A 22,484-nucleotide genomic window follows, 5' to 3' on the forward strand; every position below is an offset into this window, starting at 1 on the left:
ACCGTTAATCGGTATTATAGCTTAGGGGTAGTTGCAAATACAATGTTCAGATCATTCTTATAAATATATAGGTTTATAAATTATGTAAATGAACCCGAGTTGTGGGCGGTAAATCATTTTTCTAAAAATTGCATTTTAAATACTTTTTTTTTTTAATTTGTAAGTGTATTAAATATTTTCAACAACAGGTAAAGGCATCAAACCATACATCCAAAATTAATACTCTATGTACAAAGCACAACACTTTTTTTATTAACGTTAAAATATTTTAAGTGTATTTAAAATACAATAACGCCACAAAAAAAATCTTACGCTGTTTTAAAACTTCGCCTTTAAGACGAATTCGAAGAAACTATAAAGTAATTCTTCCAAATTATTATAGTCAATATTTTTATAATAATTGCTGGTGCAAGAAAGTATTTAGATTAGTATTATCTCAACTGGACAAGTTTAATGACATTTAATTTTAAGTAAAAAAAAATATAGCATTTTTTTAATTACCATTTTTTTACTAATACCAAATAATATACATTTTTTTTTCTTACATAAAAATGTCTTTTCTCTTGGCCAGTAAAAGTATTGATTAAAAAAAATGCTTCTCGTGAAGTGGGGGATAGATAAATACCAAATGTTATTCATTGTATAAAATCACTATATTTTGAGATTACGAATCGTATAATGTATGTATGTAAACTTTTTAAGTCGCGTAAATCGAAAAATTTGTCTAATTTTTTTATAATGTTATGTGTAACATTTTAGTAATAATAAAATTTAGGATGAAGAACGAGCCTTTTCTTTTTATTTTATATCCGGTGAAAATAAATTGTTATACATTGGACCCTTTAGATTGATACTTCCGAGTCCTTATATTTAATATTACCATTAAGTAATGTATTGATAAGAAAAACAGCGTATTCGATTAGAAAATATCCAAATAGAGAAAACGAACGTCGAGAAAACTTATTAAATTTGTCAAAATTTAATTATTGAAATAAACAACGATAATATTATATCTCGAACTGTTACAACTTGATAAAAGTAATCCTTTTGAATTGAATACTGTATAAAATAATTCAATGTCTCTTTCGTTTAGTCTTCGAAGATTCGAACCTCAGCTTAGACTAAAAAAGTTATTGGATTTTTCTATCGAAAAAAAATTGGGTACCGTCAGGAGTCCGAAAATTTGAGATTTAAAACCTCGCGTGCCTGCAAAATCTCGCAAAGTCTTCGGTTCGGTGTCTAAGCTTTTTCTGATCGTACCGTCCAATCGGGTTATGAGAGCGCAGCTGTGTTAGCGCAGACTCTTGCACACAAATTATAATATGAAAAAACAAACTAATATATCATCGGTACTTAAAAACTGCGAGGCCTATGATTTCTTTTGATTGGTGTATGGTGTATTTTTTTATATTTTTAAATCAGAATCACTAAAATTGGTCATTAGTTTGATTAATAACAAAATGGGATTTCCTGAGGTTTAAAAGAATCATCTTTAGAGAAAGGATAACATAGAAGTCAATTGTATAAAATAGGTAACCAACGACTGGCGAGCTTAAAATATAAATTATCGCATATTAGAACTAGTATCAATATCATAATTTCGAGGGATAAATTATCCATCTACTTGTGATTGATAAAAAAAAATCTCTTTTATTTTGTCAACTAGCAACAATACGATTTACAGTTTGCAACATTATATTCTACTTTTCAAGTTTTGACAGTCTTCAGATTTTGGATTATCGTGCTATCGGCGAATTTGTTGCGGTCCAAAAATAATGATCTTGTGTTATACTTTTTTTAGGAAGTTGTGTTCAAATGTTAAAAAGAACAAAATATATTTGAGTGTTACATTGGTGGACGTGTTATATCATTGAGTGAATTGTCGCTGAAAGTGTTTTGTAGAAATGCGATAGAAGCCATACATACATGATGGCCTACTGATAATTCGTCACAGAACGGTACATAGAGAATGGCGATAATCTCATTAACATTGCAAGTTTAGTCTGTGAAACATATTCAAAATAATAAAATAAGTACTACATTTCTTTAGAAAGTAGTAAATACGAAAACGTATTTATATTATCGAAGCTTAAAACTTATATTAAATCATGTTTTAAACGTTTTCGTGATATAGTTATATAAACTGAAAAAAATATAAATGTTTATATTTGATATCTTTTGAAATAAATTATAAAAAAAAATGGATCCCTCACCAGAAATGCGTACGGACATACAAATCAAAGAAGAACCCGTAGAATACCATGAAATGGATATTGAAGTTAATTTAAAAATAGAAAATGATATTACCAAGGAGGTCGACAATGTTCAACCAGATAATTTTGTCGCTATTAAACAAGAGTTTCCGAGCAAGTTGACTGTCAAATTAGAGCCTGTAGATCATGATGATAATACTTATGAAAACCAAGAAATAGTTCCGGAACAAATGATTATGAAACTTGATCCTTCATATTATGATGGTGAAATCTATAATAATTATGGTAATTAAGAAAATATTGTTGATCTTTAAATATATAATTTTTCTTTATGTGTATATTCCACTGTATGTATTCTAAAGAATTGAACCAATTTCAAATATTTTTTTTGTATGAATTCGAAGAGAGGATCTCCATGGTTAAGACTATACCTTGTCAATGTTTCTTGAATGATATATTTTTCAACCAAATGAGGTCTTTACAGGCCTTTTATCTTTTATTATTTCTATTAAAATTAAATAATATTGTCATTCAATTGCTTCAATTATGAAGATACGAAATTATTCGTCAGTTCAAATATTCCATTTAGTGTATGTAAATGTTATTTGTTGTTATATTTTTAGTATGCAATAATATCCTCAGTAATGTTTCTAATGGTATAATTGTTTTATTTACCACATTATTATCACAGAAAATATTTACATCAAAGCTCAATTCTGCAAAACAGTAACCACACATAAAATTAAAAAAAAATTTTGAATCAAATAATATATAGTGTTTTAATGGGATATTCTTATAGGAAACTAGTATCTGCCTGCCATGAGTGGGTTGGGACCTTCCATCACCAAAGCACTATTGCATTAAATAACTTAAATATATTATTAAACTGTTCATATTACAGGCTTCCCTTATGTGGGGCAGAGTGCAGGTTCTAGGTACCATTATTGAAATTATTAATTTTCTGTTCCCCTGATTACATGTATGCAAACTGTCTCAACAATTGGTTGAGTTGTTATAAATGAAAGTGTTACATATAAACATACTTTCGATTATTATTAATGAAATGAAATCCTCAATAATACTATGAATGCGAAAGTAAGTTTGTTTGTTACACTTTCATATCTTAACTGCTCAATAGATCATAATAAACATTACCATTTATTTTGTTCGGGGTCTCCCCTTAAACGAAAACTTAATAATTATTTATAAATAATTATATTACAATTATTTTAAATATAACAAAATTGTTTTGTTTTAAGATGGAAAAGTATTAACTAAATCCAGAGTAAGACAAGACAAGGAAGAAGAGGATGATGACTATTTGCCTGCTAAGAGTAAGAAAAAGGTAAATTACTTCAAAAGAATTTGTATTAGTTAGTCTTTAAGATTTCCGCTTACAGTAAAAGTAACAGCCTGTACATTTCCCACTGCTGAGATAAGGCCTCCTCTTCCATTAAGGAGAGGGTTTGGAACATATTCCACCACACTGCTCCAATGCGAGTTGGTGGAATGCACATGTGGCAGGTTTCCTCACAATGTTTTCCTTCACCGCCGAGCACGAGATGAATTATAAACACAAATTAAGCACATATATATAGTGGTGCTTGTCTGGGTTTGAACCCGCAATCATCGATTAAGATGCAGGCGTTCTGACCACTGGGCTCATCTCAGCTCTTTTTCGACTACAACTTTAATAAAAAAAAACTTGTGAAGGAGTTTTTTTGTTTAAAGTATGAGTTAAAATGGTATTTTTAAATGCTTAGTATTAATGAGCGGCTGAGCCGTCAGCCTAACGAACTTTCTCGACAATTCGACATGGACCCAGTATGTGAGAAGATTAAAGGTCATATACCCATAATTTCCTAAGGCTAACAGACCGGTAGTAAATCTGTGCAACAAATGAGTGATGTCTCCAATCAAAAATCAAAATCAAAATCAAAATAAACTTTATTCAAGTAGGCTTTTATAAGCACTTTTGAATCGTCATTTTACAATTAAGTGAAGCTACCACCGGTTCGGAAAGTAGATTCTACCGAGAAGAACCGGCAAGAAACTCAGTAGTTACTCTTTTTTAACATTTAAAAAATACAACGTCATTTTAATTAAATACAATTATTTCAATTAATGTATCCTGCTTGGAAGTCAACAGGTATTAACTCCACGCTTTTTTATCATCTACATTATCTTGTATCGAATAGTATGCTTTTTCTACCAATGTATTTTTAACAAACGATTTGAATTTACTAAACGGCAAAGTTAAAAATTTCTGCGGAATTTTATTATAGAAACGGATACCTTGCCCCAAGAAGGATCCATTGACTTTGCGGAGTCGGAAACTTGGCGTTATAAGTTTATCCTTACTTCTAGTGCATATACAATGATTATCACTGATTTTATCAAAGTGATCAATGTTACTGTGAATATACATGATATTGTTGTAAATATATTGCGACGCAACAGTAAGTATTCCTACTCTGTTAAAAACATCCCGAAGAGAGTCTCTAGCTCCAAGATTATAAATAAACCGAATTGCTCTCTTTTGTAAAATAAAGACAGATTCAATATCTGCAGCGTTACCCCAAAGTAATATGCCATATGACATAATACTGTGAAAATAACCAAAATAAACTAAACGAGCGGTATCAATATCAGTTAGTTGTCTAACTTTTCTAACCGCGTATGTTGCGGAGCTGAGTCTTCCTGTTAGGGATGATAAATGAGAGGTCCACTGAAGTCTGGAATCCAATTCTATTCCTAAAAACACCGTAGTATCAGCTACTTCAAGACGGTCACCATTTAAAGATATATTATAATTTTGCTTGCTAACATTAGGTAGGGTAAAAACTACACATTTTGTTTTTTGAGCATTCAAAACTAAATTATTTACTGTAAACCAATTGTGTATCTGTGATAATGCACCGTTCACATCGTCATAGTCATTTTTTTTCCTGTCAACCTTAAAAATCAGCGAAGTATCGTCAGCAAACAACACTATATCACAAATACCCTTAACATAGAAAGGAAGATCATTTATATATACTAGGAATAGAAAGGGACCCAAAATTGAACCTTGCGGAACTCCCATTTTTAACGTAGATCCAGAAGACTTTATTCCATTAATGATAATTATGACTGCATCACAAAACAGTTTTGCTCATAGCTTTACGGCTCATTGCAAATTCACGCGAACAAAAGAAATAGTATTGGAGTATTTATAACATGTTAGTGAATTAAACAAGCCTCACAAGTCGCACCTGAGGTGTTACTTTTCATCCTGATATAATTTATGCATCATTAATTTTTGTCTTCTCGGAAGTGGGTTGATATGACGGCCAATTCTAAAACCGCGCGCGCTGATTGGTCAAATTAAATAACGCGCGCTTTATGGCTTTATGTTATGTACTTTCGTCCGTTCCGTCTTTTTATAATTTCTGGAGATTTAGGGAAGCGAGAGAGAGTTGGCCTAGGCTAGCTTATAATGCTACAGATTCTGTGCTACTGGGTTTAAATCTCATGTCGGTTCAAGGATTTTCTGAGTAATAGACAGGATTGTGTCTTGAAGTCGTGAAGTCCCAGAAAGTACATCGTTGTCGTCCTAAGACTTCCTTTCTAAGCTGATGTCGAAAAAAAGTCAGAGGTTTTGATTTCACGATCAATACTTTAATTGAATAGATTTCCAAGTGAAATTTAAGTAAGTCAATTTTAAAAACTTTGTAGATTATTATATTATTTATTCACTTGGTGGTAAGGCTTTGTGCAAGTCCGTCTGAGTAGGTACCACCCACTCATCAGTTATTCTCCCGCCAAATAACAGTACTCAGTATTATAGTGTTGTGTTCCGGTTTGAAGGGTGAGTTAGTCAGTGTAACTACAGGCACAAGGGATATAACATCTTAGTTCCCAAGGTTGGTGGCACATTGACGATGTAAGGAATAGTTATTTTTTCTTGCAGCGTCATTGTCTATGGGTGATGATGACCACTTACCATCAGGTGGCCCAAATGCTCGTCCGCCAACTTATACCATAAAAAAATTAAATGTCTCGCTAGCTAGTCTAGTAGCTAGCTCATGATGGCTCATCTGGGGCTTATAAAACTGTTATTAGGTTTTTCTCTCAAGAAATTCTCGACCGCAGGCCGAGGTTAGAAAGTTAGCAGCGTCACACTCCCGTGCCTCGGAAAGTACGTAAAGCTACTTCTAATCAGATCTCAAATCGGTCGGACTTCAGACTATAACATCAAGTGAATAGAGTACAATTTTGTTTGTGCACAGACTGGATCACCGTTCTGATGATACAGTGCTTGAATAATCTCCGAGATTGGTTCATATTTCTTATGGCGCCAATGTATAGGAATACAGCGATGCAATTGACCATCAAATGACCAATTTGTTGTTAGTATTAGATATAAAAAAACTAATCGATCTTGATTGTGTTTGGCATAGCTAAGAGAATCAGTTTTCCTGTTCTGTACTGGCAACGAAGTTTTCCCCCTCTTCAATTCGTATCCTCAGGTACAACTACAAAGTCATTTCCTTCTGACCTAGGAGATAGTCCTTTTAGGCCTAGAGGTGGTGTCGGAGTTGGAAATTCAATAGTTGTCATATCTGGAGCTTGGCGTCTTTCATGCCTATTACAGGGTGGCTGTTCGGTATTTATAGTAGCTTGAGGTTGAGGTCCAGTAATGTCATGCGTAATGACATTACGGGTCATGCGTAAATCGTCTAAGACGACAGACATCTGTTTCTGGGGAATGTATCTGTTCGTTTGCTTACTGTTGCTAGGGATATAAAATCTTTGTCAATAGTATATTTAGAATAATATACATTGGTAAGCCCGTCTGGGTAGCAGTACCTATGTACCTAGTAATGTTGCGTTTTGGTTTGAAGTTCAATAAGCCAGTGTACAGGCATAGGGGGTATAACATAGTTTTCATTGACGGTGGCGTATTAAACAATCCCAATTTATTTATTTTTTCAGAAAAAGGAGTCAAATGTAAAACCTCTATTCAAGGGCAAACAACGAAGTAAGTTTTCAAAACAGTTTTTATATTTTAGTATCGCTCCTCCCGGTCAAATTGTCAAGTTATAAAAAGATTAGGGCACCTTTTTATACCATTTTTTTTTATTATTTTAAAGTTTACGTTTCAAATCATTCTCCCTCGGCAACATGCAAGAATATTATATGTATACAATTTTTCCTATATTTGAAGTATTAAATTTTACCGTCAGCACGACGATTATGGAGTTAATCGACCTAACGACGCGAAAAAGCACTCAAATTGTACCTGATAATTAAACTTTGTTAATGTTTATTTGTTTTATTATCTAATAGTTGTTGCTCGTGGATTCCTTCGCGTTTCAGGGGTTGTTTGTCACGTGTAGCCTATATCCATCCTTGGAGTTCAAGTTTGTTTCATAACAAAATTCATCAATTTCATCAAAATTCAATTACAAATTACCAAGCACATTCCTAGACCATACAATTTGTTCGAGAGTCACCCATGCTTACATGTTTAGATAGAGAAGTAAACATCTTCATGCTCAACGTCATATTGATATTATTTCAGACGACGAACAGACATATTCGGATGACATAACGAAACACATAGAAATAGTGACGATAGACGAGGCCGAGCGGATATTGGAGCATCACGACTTGTTCAATAGTCGGAAACACATGAACTACACGTGTGAGCCGTGCGCGCTGGGCTTTGTTATTGAGGACGCCTACCACATGCATATGAAAATACACTCGCCGGTAAGTAGCAGCAGTGGTTTAATAGGAAGGCGGAGGGCTCGGTTGGCCCCGGGCCTCGAGTTTTGGGGGCCCCAAATGCATCCCCACGTTATCCTGATCAAATCTTAAAGAAGACTCTAAAAATGTGTTTGGTACCTATAATTTCATCAAGATCAAAACACTACACTCTGTTTAGCTGTCTAGAGTTTTCCAAATTAACATAAATACTTATTTATACACACAAATGTAAACTTGATAAAAAGCTTTTAAAACTATTTTCTTTTAGCTTATTCAGTAAAACATTCAATAAGTTCTATACAACACTTCCATCGATATATATATAGTAAGTAAGTCGCTGCGGTCAAAGCTGGTCCCAAGTTTGATAGGGCTAGGCGTGGTGTCGCAGGAGAACGGCAGCCACGCGTGCGACATCTGCGGCGCGCGCGTGAAGAGCGCGGACGTGCTGTACCGCCACCGCCTGCGCCACTACCGCCGCTACCGCTGCCGCGTGTGCGCGCTGCGCCTGCGCGACAAGGACACCGTGGCCGCGCACGTCATGCGCGAGCACGTGGGCGCCGCATTCGCTTGCACGCACTGCGGCCGCGGGTTCAAGTACGTGACAACACCCTCCCCCCCCCCCGAACACGTTTCACTTGCAAGTCTGCAAGGTACCAAGGCCCTTAATCGAGTTATGTGTTCTCAACCGAGCGTGTTCTCTCTGACATGTTCCTTGTCACTTGAGCTTGAACATGATGCCGAAGGCGACCCCTGCATAACGAATCTATTCATAATGAACTATAATGACGATCGGTCTTATCTCTGGAAGAAAATCAAAATGTTTTTTTTTTTAATTAGAACTGTTCATAATCAAATTTGAATCATTGAAGTTATTAATTTCGGGATATTTACAATGTTTTTTATTTTTGTTCGGTGGAGCTCGATATTTCGACATTATCTGCGAATGACTTGTTCACGAGACAGTCTCGTGACATAACATAACTTTAATAATAAAAATAACTATGTTAATTTAAAATCAAATTTGAATCGTTCCACCCATTATCTGTATTTTTTGCTCTTCGCATTTGATTGCACAATGAAGTATATTTCTATTGCACTAATTAAAGGTCGGCATTGGTTCCCCTCCAGTGCTAACGTGCTAGTCTAATGTGGTGGTCACGCCCGCAGACGGCCGCAGTACCTGAAGCGGCACGTGGAGCAAATGCACACGCGGCCGCTGCACCTGGAGTGCCCCGTGTGCCAGCGCGTGTTCTACGAGCGGGGTTGGTACCGCTGTCATGTCAGGTCAGCTGGATCCTCTATAATCTTCAATAAAATTAAGATATTATCAAATACTATAAAAGTGTAATATATTATGTATTATCATTTACTTAGATTGTTTTAACATACTATGTAATTTATCACATAATAACAATAGTAAGATTTGCAAATTTCTTCTCACGTGTGTGTCTTCGAGTTAGTTAAATCATTCGCAGAAATGAAGAACAATTCGAGCTCAAGAGTTACACCCTGTAGAACTCCGAACAATGTATACTTTTCAGCATTCTATGTTAGATATTAAGTCTACTATATATTTGATTGCTGAGTTGTAATAAAACAATTGATTATCTTCTTTACTGCTATATACGTAATTAATAATGCATTACGCTTAATTAAGATAGTTATGTTCAATACAATAAAAAGTTTATTTGGTATGGTTTAAAGTTTTAGAATATGAAATAAGTCGATATATTTAGACTATTTTGCCAAAATTATTTAAAAAGTTAATACAAAATTATGAAGTGCTTCAAGAAGCTTGTGTTTTCGTGTTTAACAAAAGCATTTGAACATTTTTATGCAATATTGAATAATGAAGTCAATTCCGTTGGTTGAATTCTTCCGGGATAAAAGTATAGTACGACTCAACTTAGACGGCTAATTCAGTAAAACCGATTACTGCCTATCGCGATCGAATAGCGTCGACTGGCGCGATAGGGGGCTACCCTATCGCGCCAGTCGACGCTATTCATCGCATTTGCATGTAGTGTTAAATTGACGAATATATTAGGTCATACGATATTACAAGTTATTACGTTTGTGTAAAGATCATATTCACATGAGAAATAAATAACTATAATTTGGGAGAGACATCTATGTTGTGTCGTACTATAACTCGGCTGCTATTCCAAACTATAATCTATCTCTGTGTCAAATGACGTAAGATCCGTGTTGCTAACTAGTGTTGCAAAATCTGATTATATTATTCAAATTTTATAAATCAGCTGTCCTGTTAATATCGATCTATATTATAAATGCCACTATAACGCTATCTAAGATGTTATGTTTTTTTGTGCCTGTTGTTTTATTAGCTTATCTCCCGTACCACAATACAGCCATACTTTATGTTGTTGTCTGAAAGTGTAATCGGATGGCACCTAGATCGGTGTCTTGGCTTTCCCCACCACGGATAAGTACTGAAATTTTAGTAGAAAACAAAGGATTGAATTCCAGGACTCACAATGAAGAAGTACGCAAGAATGTAGATAGGAAGGCGATATGTTCGCACTGCGGACGTGAGTTTAGGAATAAAGCCTACCTCATCCGACACTTGCAGACACACGAGGACCGGCAGCCAGTCGTGTGTAAGCACTGTTCTAGAACGTTCAAGAACATCGAAGTTCTCAGGGTACATTACAGGCAGCACCATTCGAAGAATCCTCTGTAAGTAAACACACATAATATAAATCTAATAATAATAATTTACTATATAAGAAGTATTAGTCTTTCAAATATTACTAAAAAATGGAAAACACAATCATAATATATAAAATTGATTTTAAATTTTTAGGCTAACTATAGTTGATAGGTGATACTCAAGATAAAGTTCTTGTTGATTATTGACTTACAAACTAAGATAGTTTGTTTCATGACTACGACATTATGGAGTCAGGGACACTGCACTCAGTCTTCTGATTTCGTATCTAAGCAATCGTATTCAGAGGGTTGATGTTAATGGAAAGAAATCTCCCGGGGCTCAGGTTACTGTGGGGGTCCCTCAAGGATCAATTTTTGTTCCATTTCTCTTCCTTGTTTATATAAATGACCTACCACATCTCTTAAGTGATAAACTCGAGATAGTATTGTTTGCTGACGATACTTCTTTAATTTTTAAAATAAAAATACTTCTTTTAATGTATGACGATGTGAACAATGCTCTCTCGGAAATAGTACATTGGTTTAGTGTCAATAATTTAATGTTAAACAGTAAAAAGACAAAATGTATTAAATTCACTACTCCCAATGTAAGATGTGTCAAAACGAATGTACTTTTAAACGGAGAAGCATTAGATGTTTTAGAGTCAACAGAGTTCCTTGGTATTACAATTGACTCTAAGCTCCAATGGGGCCCCCCATATAAGTAAATTGGCGAATAGACTCAGCTCTGGAGCCTATGCGGTAAAAATGATTAGATTTTTTACTGATGTGGATACGGCTCGCCTTGTGTATTTTAGTTATTTCCACAGTATTATGTCGTATGGCATCCTACTCTGGGGTAATGCAGCTGTCATTAATACTATTTTTGTACTACAGAAGAGGGCTATTGGTGCAATTTATAATCTGGGCCCAAAAGATTCGTTAGGATGTAAATTTAAAGAAATTAAAATAATGACTGTCGCTTCTCAATTTGTTTTTGATAATGTTATGTATGTACGCAAAACCATAAATGATTTTCCCAAAAAATGTGACGTACATTCCATTAAAACTAGGAACAAGAATAAACTGATACGCCTAGTACCCGATTACACAGGGTTAGTAACTCTTTTTTGGGGCAATGTATACGTTTTTACAACAAGATCCCAGAAAACGTTCAACAATATTCAATTATAAAATTCAAAAGAATCGTTAAAGAGCGTTTGTGTGCTAAAGGATATTTCAACACTAATGACTTTCTAGTTGATTGCACACCTTGGGAATGAGATGATCGCCTCCAGGCTGTTTCAAATAACAAGAATATGTTTATTACTGTAAATTGTAAATTGACGTTATAAAAAAAAATAAGAAAATCCCGATGAGTTTCTTTCGCCGGTTCTTCTGGGGTCTGAGGTATTATATTCCGAACCGGTGGTAGATTTTCGACAGTCAATAAGAAAGTGTAAACACTTCTATTTTGAATAAAGGTTTTTGACTTTGACATGACTGTATAAAATAAACTTTTCGAAAGGGGCAGGGAATCTGTCCTTTTAAGAAATTAGTTGCCTGTAAAATCTGGCATAACTAAGCACATATGTATGTGATTATGCACGACGGCAAAAATAGTTTATATCGAACATTTTTTAGGAACGAAGATGGTACCTTCAACGAGAATTTCACGGGGCGGACGTACGCTTCGCAGGGCCGCGTCAGAGGGTAAGTGCAGTAGAGCTAGGGGAATAGCTCTCGTGTGGGTCTGGCGTGGGAATACATGTGTGTGTGTGCAGGGCGGGCGCCAACACGACGTGCGGCGCGTGCGGGCGCGTGCTGACGACGCGCGCCATGCTCGCGCGCCACACGCAGCGCATGCACACCGAGCGCGTGCGCAAGTACGTACCGCGACACTACAAATTCACTCACACCTATCGTCATATTCTGAATTATTTCATAGTAGTAAAAAAGTAACAGCCTGTAAATTTTTCACTGCGGGGCTAAGGCCTCCTCTCCCATCTCGGTTCAATTATTTCATAGTTATTAGAAACATGTGCATTTTACTAATATAAAATTAATTGCAACCTCGTGGCTCAGTCTACCCGTGCCATCGATTCAAAATTATTATTTCCTGACGAGTTTGAGGCAATTCTTCAATATAAATAAATCAACTGTAGTTTTTGAAAAGTTCCTTTTTAAAAAGTGTAGTGTAGTACTTGTGAGATTTATTAAAAGACTCACCAACAGCGGACTAATAGTTGGCATGCTCCCACTCCCACTAGGTTGTCAGCAATATTATTATGTAACTAACAAAATGTAAATTTAACCCGTTCCGAAAAATAAAGTCATAATATTATAGCCAAATCTTTCATCACTAGTTCTAATATAAATATGAATACGTTCCTAGTGAGATTAAAATAGAATTGCTATACTATAACAGCGGTGAAGGAAAACATCGTGAGGAAACCTGCATGTGACAAATTTCATAGAATTTCTGCCACATGTGTATTCAACCAACCCGCATTGGAACAGCGTGGTGGAATATGTTCCAGACCTTCTCCTCAAAGGGATAGGAGGCCTTTAGCCCAGCAGTGGGAATTTACAGGCTGTTGTTGTTGTTGTTGAGATTGAAATAGAATTGGTATACAATAAAGTACGTTCGGCGGGGCTCAGGTTCCAGTGCGACTACTGCAAGAAGTGTTACTTCACGAAGGCGGAGGTGCGCTCGCACATCGAGTGGTCGCACCTGCAGCGGCGCCGGCACGCGTGCGCGTGCGGCCGCGTGTTCCGCACGCCGGCGCGCCTGCGCGCGCACGCGTGCGCCGTGCACCTGCGCATCGCGCCGCCGCGCGACAAGACCTGCCCCGTCTGCGGGAAGATGTTCGCGGTCAGCCCACAGCTCCATGCATTGCTTTGCTAACGCTCTTTTTTTTTAAATTGACTATAGTACGGCATCGGCAAAATTCGTAAAACCCCTATTATACCCCGATAACACCCGAATTAAGGACGCTATCTCAAATTATCATCTATATGTGAATATGATTTTTACACAAATGTAATAACTTGGCACTTGTCACGAGTTGAACTGACGCGGGAATCTATAGCGTGGAAAGGTCCGATAGCGAGGTGTTTCTATTGGTTGCGTATCATCATCATCATCATTATCATCATCATCACCATCATCATCATCATCACCATCACCATCATCATCATCATCACCATCACCATCACCATCATCACCATCACCATCAGCCCGCTTTTGTCCACTGCTGGACATAGGCCTCTCCAAGTGCACGCCACTGTGGTCTTTCTCCGGCTACTCGCATCCAGCTCCTGCCTGCCGCCTTGCATATATCGTCACTCCACCGTGTCTGAGAACGTCCTACACTACGTTTGCCGAGTCGCGGTCTCCACTCTAGAACACGTTTCCCCAACGGTTGTCGGTTCTACGACAAATATGACCAGCCCACTGCCACTTCAGCTTACTAATCCGGTGGGCTATGTCGATGACTTTGGTTCTTTGACGGACCATCTCGTTTGATGCGATCCCTCAGAGTAACGCCTAGCATAGCCCTTTCCATAGCACGCTGAGCGACTTTAAACTGGTGGACCAGCCTAGTTGTGAGTGTCCACGTTTCGGCTCCGTATGTCATGACGGGTAGGACGCACTGGTTGAAAACTTTCGTCTTAAGGCACTGTGGGATCGACGATGTAAAGATTCGACGTAACTTCCCAAACGCTGCCCAACCCAGCTGAATTCTTCTATTCACCTCGTCCTCAAGGTTGTTTCCATCTAATCGCAAAGTCTGCCCGAGGTATACAAATTTTTGAACAACTTCGAGGACGGTACCGTGTATCGCAGTCGGTTCCGGTAGAACATGTTCATTGAACCTTGATTTTATCCAAGTTCATCCGTAGGCCGATACGCATAGAAGAATCAGCCAGCTCGTTCAGCATTTGTTGTAGGTCCTGCAGCGTTTCTGCCACGATGACGATGTCGTCTGCGAATCTCAAGTGAGAGATGTTTTCGCCATTGATGTTAATGCCACGTCCTTTCCAGTTCAACGTCTTGAACATATCCTCCATTGCATTAGTGAACAATCGGGGGGAAATAACGTCCCCTTGTCTCACTCCTCGATGCAATGGAATGGGATTTGTTTGCTGATTCTGTACTTGGACGAACATGGTGGCGGCTTCGTAGAAACATCTCATCACTTGGATATATCGCCTATCAACTTGGCAACGTTGCTGGGACTCCAGAACAGCCCAGATTTCAAACGAGTCAAAGGGCTTCTATAGGCCGTTCTTTCGTTCCGTTCTCTAGGCCGATTATACTTATGGTACTTCTGTATAATCTGCTGCACTGTATGGATGTGGTCTATGGTGCCGTATCCGGTCCGAAACCCTGACCTGAGACCTGAGCCTTACGTCTGTTGTGGTTTCCACGGCAGCAAATCGGTTCTCCAGGATAGACTGGAATGTTTCAGATCCAGTAACGGTTTGGAGAAGCATTGGTCGGAGCGTGGACTTCATTAAGCGGACACGCTCGGCCCTAAAATTGATATTCCCTCGGAAGAATCGGTGATCACTACCGGGAATAAACCTGTTGATCACTGAGACGTCTCTGAATATTTGCCTCTTGTCCGTCATTATGAAGTAGATCTCATGTTTTGTCATAGTGTCGGGGCTTTGCCACTTCCACTTCCTTTGCGGAGGAATGGCCCCTCCCGTTCAAGGAAGATGACGAGCATTTGGCCCCTATGATTCCTGCTTCCAAATCCATGGGGTCCTACTACGGATTCACTGCAATTCTGTACTCCCACTTTAGCGTTAAAGTCCTCCATGCAACATTTTAGTGGGTTTTTGTGGTGAAGAGGAGGGCCCTCGATATGAACAATTCTTCCACTTCATCGTCCTAGTATGTCGAGGTCGGTGCGTACACTTGCACCACCGCGAGGCAGTACCTCTCGTTGAGAGGTTTAAATTATAATGAGGTACGCAACCCTGTTCGAAACACTGGAGATTTCCACAACGTTGTCAGCTAGGGACTTATTTACTAGAAACCCAACGCCACCTTGGGATTGTTGGTCTCCCTCTCGGAAGAACATTAGGTGGCCCGATTCGAGGGTTACGGTGTCCTCTCCCTCTCTACGGACTTCACATAGCCATAATATGTGCCACCTAATTTTCCCAAGTTCTACCTCAAGTTGCGCTAGATGCGAGTCAAGCCGTAGCGTGCGTCCGTTGTACGTCGCCAGGGTCAGTCGGTTGTGGTGGCCTTCCGTAGCCCGGTGATTCTTAGCACCCCCCGTCCCGTCGTTACCATCGTCACCACCATGACGAGGAATAGCGGGGCTACCGGCAACTGGGAGCCGTGGCTCGCGTGTGTTCTGCAGATGAAGGATATTGCCCATAATCGCCACGCTGGGCAGGCAGGTTGGCTGCGTAAATCGGAAGTAATCGTTTTTATGGAATTTGCCAATGCTACATCTAAGTTGTGTCATACTATAGTAATCGTACACCAGGCGTAATTTTAACATATCAAACTATCAAAAACGTCACGAAAATCACTGACGATTCCATTATTTTTATCAGAGCCTTTTCAGTTGAACTTTATGTTTTCTCAATTCTAGAATCAGCAAGTGCTCACGCGTCACATCAAGGGTCACTCGGGTGAGACGTACCCGTGCAACGAGTGCGGGCAGAAGTTCAAAACGCAGTCCTACGTCAAGATACACTACAAGCTGAAGCATCTGAAGATGTCTCGCGCTGAGATCAAGGCGCAGAGCAAGCGGACTCTCATCACGGTGGAGAGCGCCATGGGCGAGAGGATGGTCACCAAGCTCAAGGCCTACGACCCCGTCGCCAGCGCCGACGACCCGCTCTACATAAACGCCCAGGAGAGGGAAACCCGCGTCAAAATAGAAAGCCAGGATATATCGGTGCCGCTGTTTGAAACGTTCGTCGATATCCAGCGGGAGTGTTGAACTTTGTTGAATTTTCTAATAGTATTGTCAGGATGCCAGAAATGATTGTAAAAAAATTCTTTATTAATTTCTACAGCCTATTCCAATGAAAATAAGGATTATATGTTAGCAAACCCTACTTAGTGGTTGGGCTTTGTGGTTACCCCTACTCATCAGATATTCTTCTGCTAAACAATGGTACTCAATATTGTATAATTCAGACTTGGTGGCTGAGTGGGACATTTTAGTTCACAAGGTTGGTGGCTCATTAGCAATGAAAGAAATGGTTAATATTTCTTACAGCGCCACTGTCTGTAGGGTGTGGTGACCACTTACCATCAGATTACGTGCGAAGTTGGTTGAAATGCAATCGTTTAATACTAAAATTACAAATACGGAAATAATCTGTCTGTCTGTTTGTTGCTATTTCATCATCAAACCACATCACAACACAGGATTTAGGTTAACAGACCAAACCCTAAAATCCGAGAGAATCCGCAAGCGCCAATTAGATAAGCATATCGTCAATTCAAGATCAGAGAATAGGCTATAGAATTTACTAGAAGTCCATTCTAAAATAAAATAACTGCGTTAATAAGTATTGATACAAACTAAAATATTAACACTTAGACCGATAGTCTGTGTATATAAACGAATTGACTAACTCATCACAAGATCTCCAAAACTATAAGTCTTTGTCACTTTAAGGGAGGGGGGGAGCAATTGGTAGGAGTGGCTATAATTGAAGTGTATGAATTGATCCCATACGAAGTCGGGAGTTACAGCTAGTATTAAATATATGAAACATATACGTTTAATATTATTAATAGTAATAGTCACTGCCGATGCAAAAAGTTCAAAGAGAATATTTTTAAAGTGATACAGTATATACCATATATAATCTATTCCAATAGAAGTAGGAAAAAAGTTAAACAAACCTTAGATTGACGTATTATATGTAATTTGCTAATAATTCAGCTATATTGTGCAGTACTAAGAGTTTATGTTAATAACAACAACAGCCTGTAAATTCCCACTGCTGGGCTAAAGGCCTCCTCTCCCTTTGAGGAGAAGTTTTGGAACATATTCCACCACGCTATTCCAATGCGGGTTAGTGGAATACACATGTGGCAGAATTTCCATGAAATTTGTCACATGCAGGTTTCCTCACGATGTTTTCCTTCACCGCTGAGCACGAGATGAATTATAAAGACAAATTAAGCACATGAATCAGCGGTGCTTGCCTGGGTTTGATCCCGCAATCATCGGTTAAGATACATGCGTCCTAACCACCGGGCCATCTCGACTCTCGAATATTCATAACACAAAACTATTACACTTAACTACTTATTTCCACTTTAATTTTATTTCCAAAAATTCCGATAATAGTTTCGTCGATGAAAATGCCAATTTTTTGGCAAATCCATAGCTTAGATGGCAAGCTCTCGACCAATGGTATCGCATCAATTTGCTGTCAAAACTTGTTTATTTGACTTTTATCCTGTTTTTGTTGAAATAGAGTATATGTATAAGAAACGTTAAAAGATATGAAATGTATGTATTCAAGATTTGTAGCTAAATATTTATATGTTTTTGTTTCATTTCACAATTACCTTTAATTTATGGATATTATTTATTTTTTTGTTTAATAATTAATTAAATATATTTAGTATGTTGAAGTTATAGATTATTGTAAATATTATTTATTCTTAAATGTCTTGATCTCTAGGGTTTAGTATCAATTAAATAAGTGCTGACAATCATTTTGAACACAACTGCATTTGAGGGGTAGGTATTGTACACTGGTTTACATGATACATAAATAAACGACAACCTCCTCGGTCGAGTAGTGTGTACACCGGTTTTCATGGGCACGATTCCCAGCCGTGTCGATGTAGAAAAAGTTAATTAGTTTTCTATGTTGTCTTTGGTCTCGGTCTTTGTGGTGCCGTCGTTACTTCTGATTATCCATAACACAAGTGCTTTAGCTACTTACATTGGGATCAGAGTAATGTATGTGATGTTGTCCAATATTTATTTATTATTTATTAAATAAATGAAACTAAATCGACCAACTGTTCCAATCTAACCGTCAATTTTTAAATGCACAACGCCTAGTAAGATCTTTATGTATTCCCTAAATCAATAATTGAATTGAGACCAGCCAACGTAGAACACACGTGCATAAGTGTGTGTGTGCAAACACAGGTGCGCTTTATTACGTCACTCACATAAACTGTTGGCTTAGTAAATTCAACTTTTTGTTGTTGTATTTATTTATAATATTAGAAGCAACTTTTGTGGCAAAGTCACATCACAAAAGCAGTTTTACCAATGAGTGTATATTGTATTAATGTCCCTTAGGGTCGGAGTCACCTACCCGGGGATATAACCTATTGTAGGAGAATTCTAGGTAATATATTTGATCAACGATCTCCAAACAAATTGTTTGCTAGGTACTGTCCTTAGTATTGATTGTTAAGTGTTAAAGTTGAATGAAATGCAGGGAAAAATAATATGATGCATACACATGTGAAGCAATCAATAAGAAATTTAAATGACATCTTAACAATTTATAAAAAAATCAGTATTATGGAGTATTATGATACTCCATAACTCAACAGAATAATGTACTTAATATGCGTTCATAATTCAGCTCATGCGCTGCATTAAATTGTATAATTGATGAATACAAAGACCGACATTGAAGAAGCGTGCTCTATTAAGTTGAAATCTCATTGGAAAATAAGTCTTTGTCAAGCTGAAGAAAATTAATATTATGCTTCAAAACACATGACAAATCAAGATATCTCATATCATACATTCATTATATTACAAAATAGGCTATTTGACTGGTTTTTAAAATCCATTTTATATTATTTAGGAGAGGTTAAGGAACCCAGTAAAAGTTGTGTTTTTTATTTCTAGTACATGCCGAAAAATATCATATTAAAAATTCCATATTTAAATAGAGCGCTAAAACGCTACTTGGAAAATATGGCGCTGCAATGAGGTTGGTGGCGTTATTTTCTTGTATTTTAATATAGTAGAAAAGCAAAGTTTACAAGAAAGTGACTTCATCACAAGCCCAGCCAATCAGGAGAGTTTTGTGTCACGTGACAAACATTTTTATTTATGGATTTTTGAATAAATTAAGTGATATTTTCAACTTTCCTTAGTAAATAACCATTTTTAAACTCATAATATACACTGATTACAATAATTCACAATTTATTTTTCTTATTGTCAAATATCCTACTGCAACGATGTACAAAAGAAATGCGTTCAATAACGGCAAAGTTATAATGTTTGTGTGTGTTTATAATAATTCGAAAGCCACGTTACGTAGTTCGGATGAGACTGTGACCTCATTAAGTAAGGATACTGTTATATATTTCAAACGCCATTGCGATGCGCCATTAGATAGTTTAATTTATTTCAAGTAAAAATCTAAAATGGCGGCTAGCAATGGCAGTTTCATAAATACTGAACGCGTTTTTCGTTTCGTAGGAGACAGGTTTGGTTAACTTTATTTATTATACTTAATTTATTTTAGTTGTTTCTAAGATTTATTTATCGTCAGTATTTGAAATTAGTTAAAGACAGTAAATATTGTTTTTATTATGTGATAATAAACACGTGCATCACATATAAGTCCTAAAATATATTTGTTTTTTTTTTTGTTATTAGAAAGATTGTTTAATTTATTGCATATAAGAGTATTATGAACTGTACAAATAATTCGATGAAAAAATAAACTGGGGAATATTTAAAATGTTTGTTTCACTTGTTTTTGAAACCTGTTACCTGATGACAATAATAATTTGATTTCAGTCAAATTATTCAAATGATGACCGCGTATAATATTGGCAAAGCAAGCAGAAAGGCAATCGATACAAAATTACTTAAAATTACTAATTGGATTTTGAAATTAAATATATATGTAACACAAATCCTTGGATGAAATTACCAATAATTATTAGTAAATACCTTTGAAGCACCTATAAAGGTATCATATACTTAATAATTAATATCATTAATTTAATTAATATTTATATTTATGTGATACTGCATAACGAAATGGCAAAATATAATTATAACAAGTAAAAGGTTCGTTAAACTAAATTCAGCACCAAAATGTACGCTAAGAAATATTAATAAAACAAGCGGTTTTAATACAAAAGCTTATAAAAATTATATTATTTTAACAAATAAGTACATGTTTATAGATGACACAAATATGTAACAGTTTGGTACGTAGATCTGTTCACAAAACGAAGTCGTGTAAATTATTGACGTCAGTTACTAGCACATATTGTGTTAGTAACTTACGTCATAATGAGCATGATGTTCCTGATATATCAATAAAAGGAGCAAAATTATGGCTATTAATTATTTGTTAAATTTAATCTAGTTATTTATTTATTATCTATTTTACTTTAAAATATCGACGGTTAGAGGTGCGTGCCTTCGTAACTTAAATATACGTATAGAACTTCTTTAGCTATAGTTCACAATTTATTGTAGTTAACGAATTAACTATAATAAAAAAAGTTAATATCAATATCGTAATTATTCGGCTTGTTAAATATCTCCTGGTTTTGGTCCCGACCAGCTGACTATCCGTTTGTCACACCAAACGTATTCGCCTCTGACTGAATCAGCCGCGTCTAAAGCTAAAAACAAGGGTGCCTGCGCACCCTCGTCTATAGTCAATGGACCTGAGTGAGATGTCATATCAGTGTCCACGTAGCCGGGATGTACAGCATTCACTTTGATGTCTGAAAATATTAAAATAAATAAATGAGTTTCACGATGTCTGTGTGATTCAGTGTAGGTGCACGCAGTGGCCATTATGACGATCAAAAAAAAGATTTTTAAAAAACTTTCTGGGGGCACCTCAGTGAAAGCCCTCAAACGCCCGGTTTATTTGTATCCCTTACACCCTACATGTAGCAGTATCCTACTGGTACACATGCATTAAGTCATGATTACATGTGCATGTTTCGTATTCAGTGAACGTGCATACACTTAGCCCACTCCTATGGATTTAAAAAAATTGGTTTCAAATCGGTTTACCGGAGTACACAAGGTACTCAATATCTATAATAGGTACCTAGATTCAACCTCTAGAATAATAGTAATGATTAAATAACTAATACGCACCTTTATCATTAAGTAATCTTTGTTGTATCTTAGTCAATGCTGTTAATCCAACCTTGGATACATTATATGATGAATTTCCCCATTCAGCGGCATGAGTGCCTTGTTTAGCTGCCTCTACATACTGACACATTAGGTCTGACAGCTCCGGTATACTCAAATTAGGGTCTTGGAATCGTTGTCTCAATTTTTCACTAGGAATGAAACTTAAATGACCACAAAGACTGGAGACATTCACAACTCTAGCACCATTGCGAAGTAATGGAAACAATATTTCACAAGAGGAAACGACTGAGAAGTAATTGACTCTTAAAGTTTCTTCGGCCTGCACCGCTACTGGATCTGGGGCGTTGCTTTTAAAAGCAATCGCTGCGTTGTTAACCAAAATATCTATGTAACCATACTTTTCCTTTATGTAATCACGGAAAGTTGTTACACTTTTGGAATCTGTTACCTCGAGTTGATGGTACTTTGGGTTTAGTCCTTCTTTCTGGAGAGCAGCGATCGCTTCAGCGCCGCGTTTCTCATCACGCGACGTCAAATAAACTACGCCGTCGAAACGTTTGCAGAGACCTCGAACTATCGCGAAACCGATCCCTTTGTTCGCTCCGGTAACGACAGCAATTTTAGGACTCATTTTTGTTATTATATTAAATGCTTACACTAGTTCCTTCCTTTATATCTATAGTATGAGTGCTATGAAAATGATACATTCAGCGATAACCAA

At 36.9% G+C, this 22,484-nt stretch overlaps 2 protein-coding genes across 3 annotated transcripts; one reads left to right on the forward strand and one right to left on the reverse strand.

Moving 5' to 3' along the window:
• Positions 1 to 1,724: 1,724 nt before the first annotated feature.
• Positions 1,725 to 16,749, forward strand: LOC124540542 (zinc finger protein 567-like). Of its 2 annotated transcripts, XM_047118198.1 has the most exons (11): positions 1,725 to 2,498; positions 3,473 to 3,558; positions 7,191 to 7,236; positions 7,780 to 7,970; positions 8,356 to 8,561; positions 9,135 to 9,251; positions 10,458 to 10,667; positions 12,285 to 12,353; positions 12,425 to 12,526; positions 13,302 to 13,515; positions 16,262 to 16,749. In XM_047118198.1, the coding sequence occupies exons 1-11, from the start codon at positions 2,201 to 2,203 to the stop codon at positions 16,613 to 16,615; spliced, it is 1,893 nt and encodes a 630-aa protein (XP_046974154.1). In that variant the 5' UTR covers positions 1,725 to 2,200; the 3' UTR covers positions 16,616 to 16,749. The 2 variants fall into 2 exon arrangements, with proteins under 2 accessions (XP_046974154.1, XP_046974155.1); XM_047118199.1 differs by lacking the exon at positions 12,425 to 12,526.
• Positions 16,750 to 21,121: 4,372 nt separating this feature from the next.
• LOC124540502 (carbonyl reductase [NADPH] 3-like) lies at positions 21,122 to 22,484 on the reverse strand. The gene is made up of 2 exons (XM_047118123.1): positions 21,761 to 22,484; positions 21,122 to 21,375 (listed from the first exon to the last, which is right to left on the reverse strand). Exons 1-2 carry the CDS (start codon positions 22,392 to 22,394, stop codon positions 21,179 to 21,181), a joined length of 831 nt encoding a protein of 276 aa, XP_046974079.1. The 5' UTR covers positions 22,395 to 22,484; the 3' UTR covers positions 21,122 to 21,178.

This window comes from Vanessa cardui, chromosome 25 (assembly GCF_905220365.1).
Source record: "Vanessa cardui chromosome 25, ilVanCard2.1, whole genome shotgun sequence".
Taxonomy (NCBI): domain Eukaryota; kingdom Metazoa; phylum Arthropoda; class Insecta; order Lepidoptera; family Nymphalidae; genus Vanessa; species Vanessa cardui.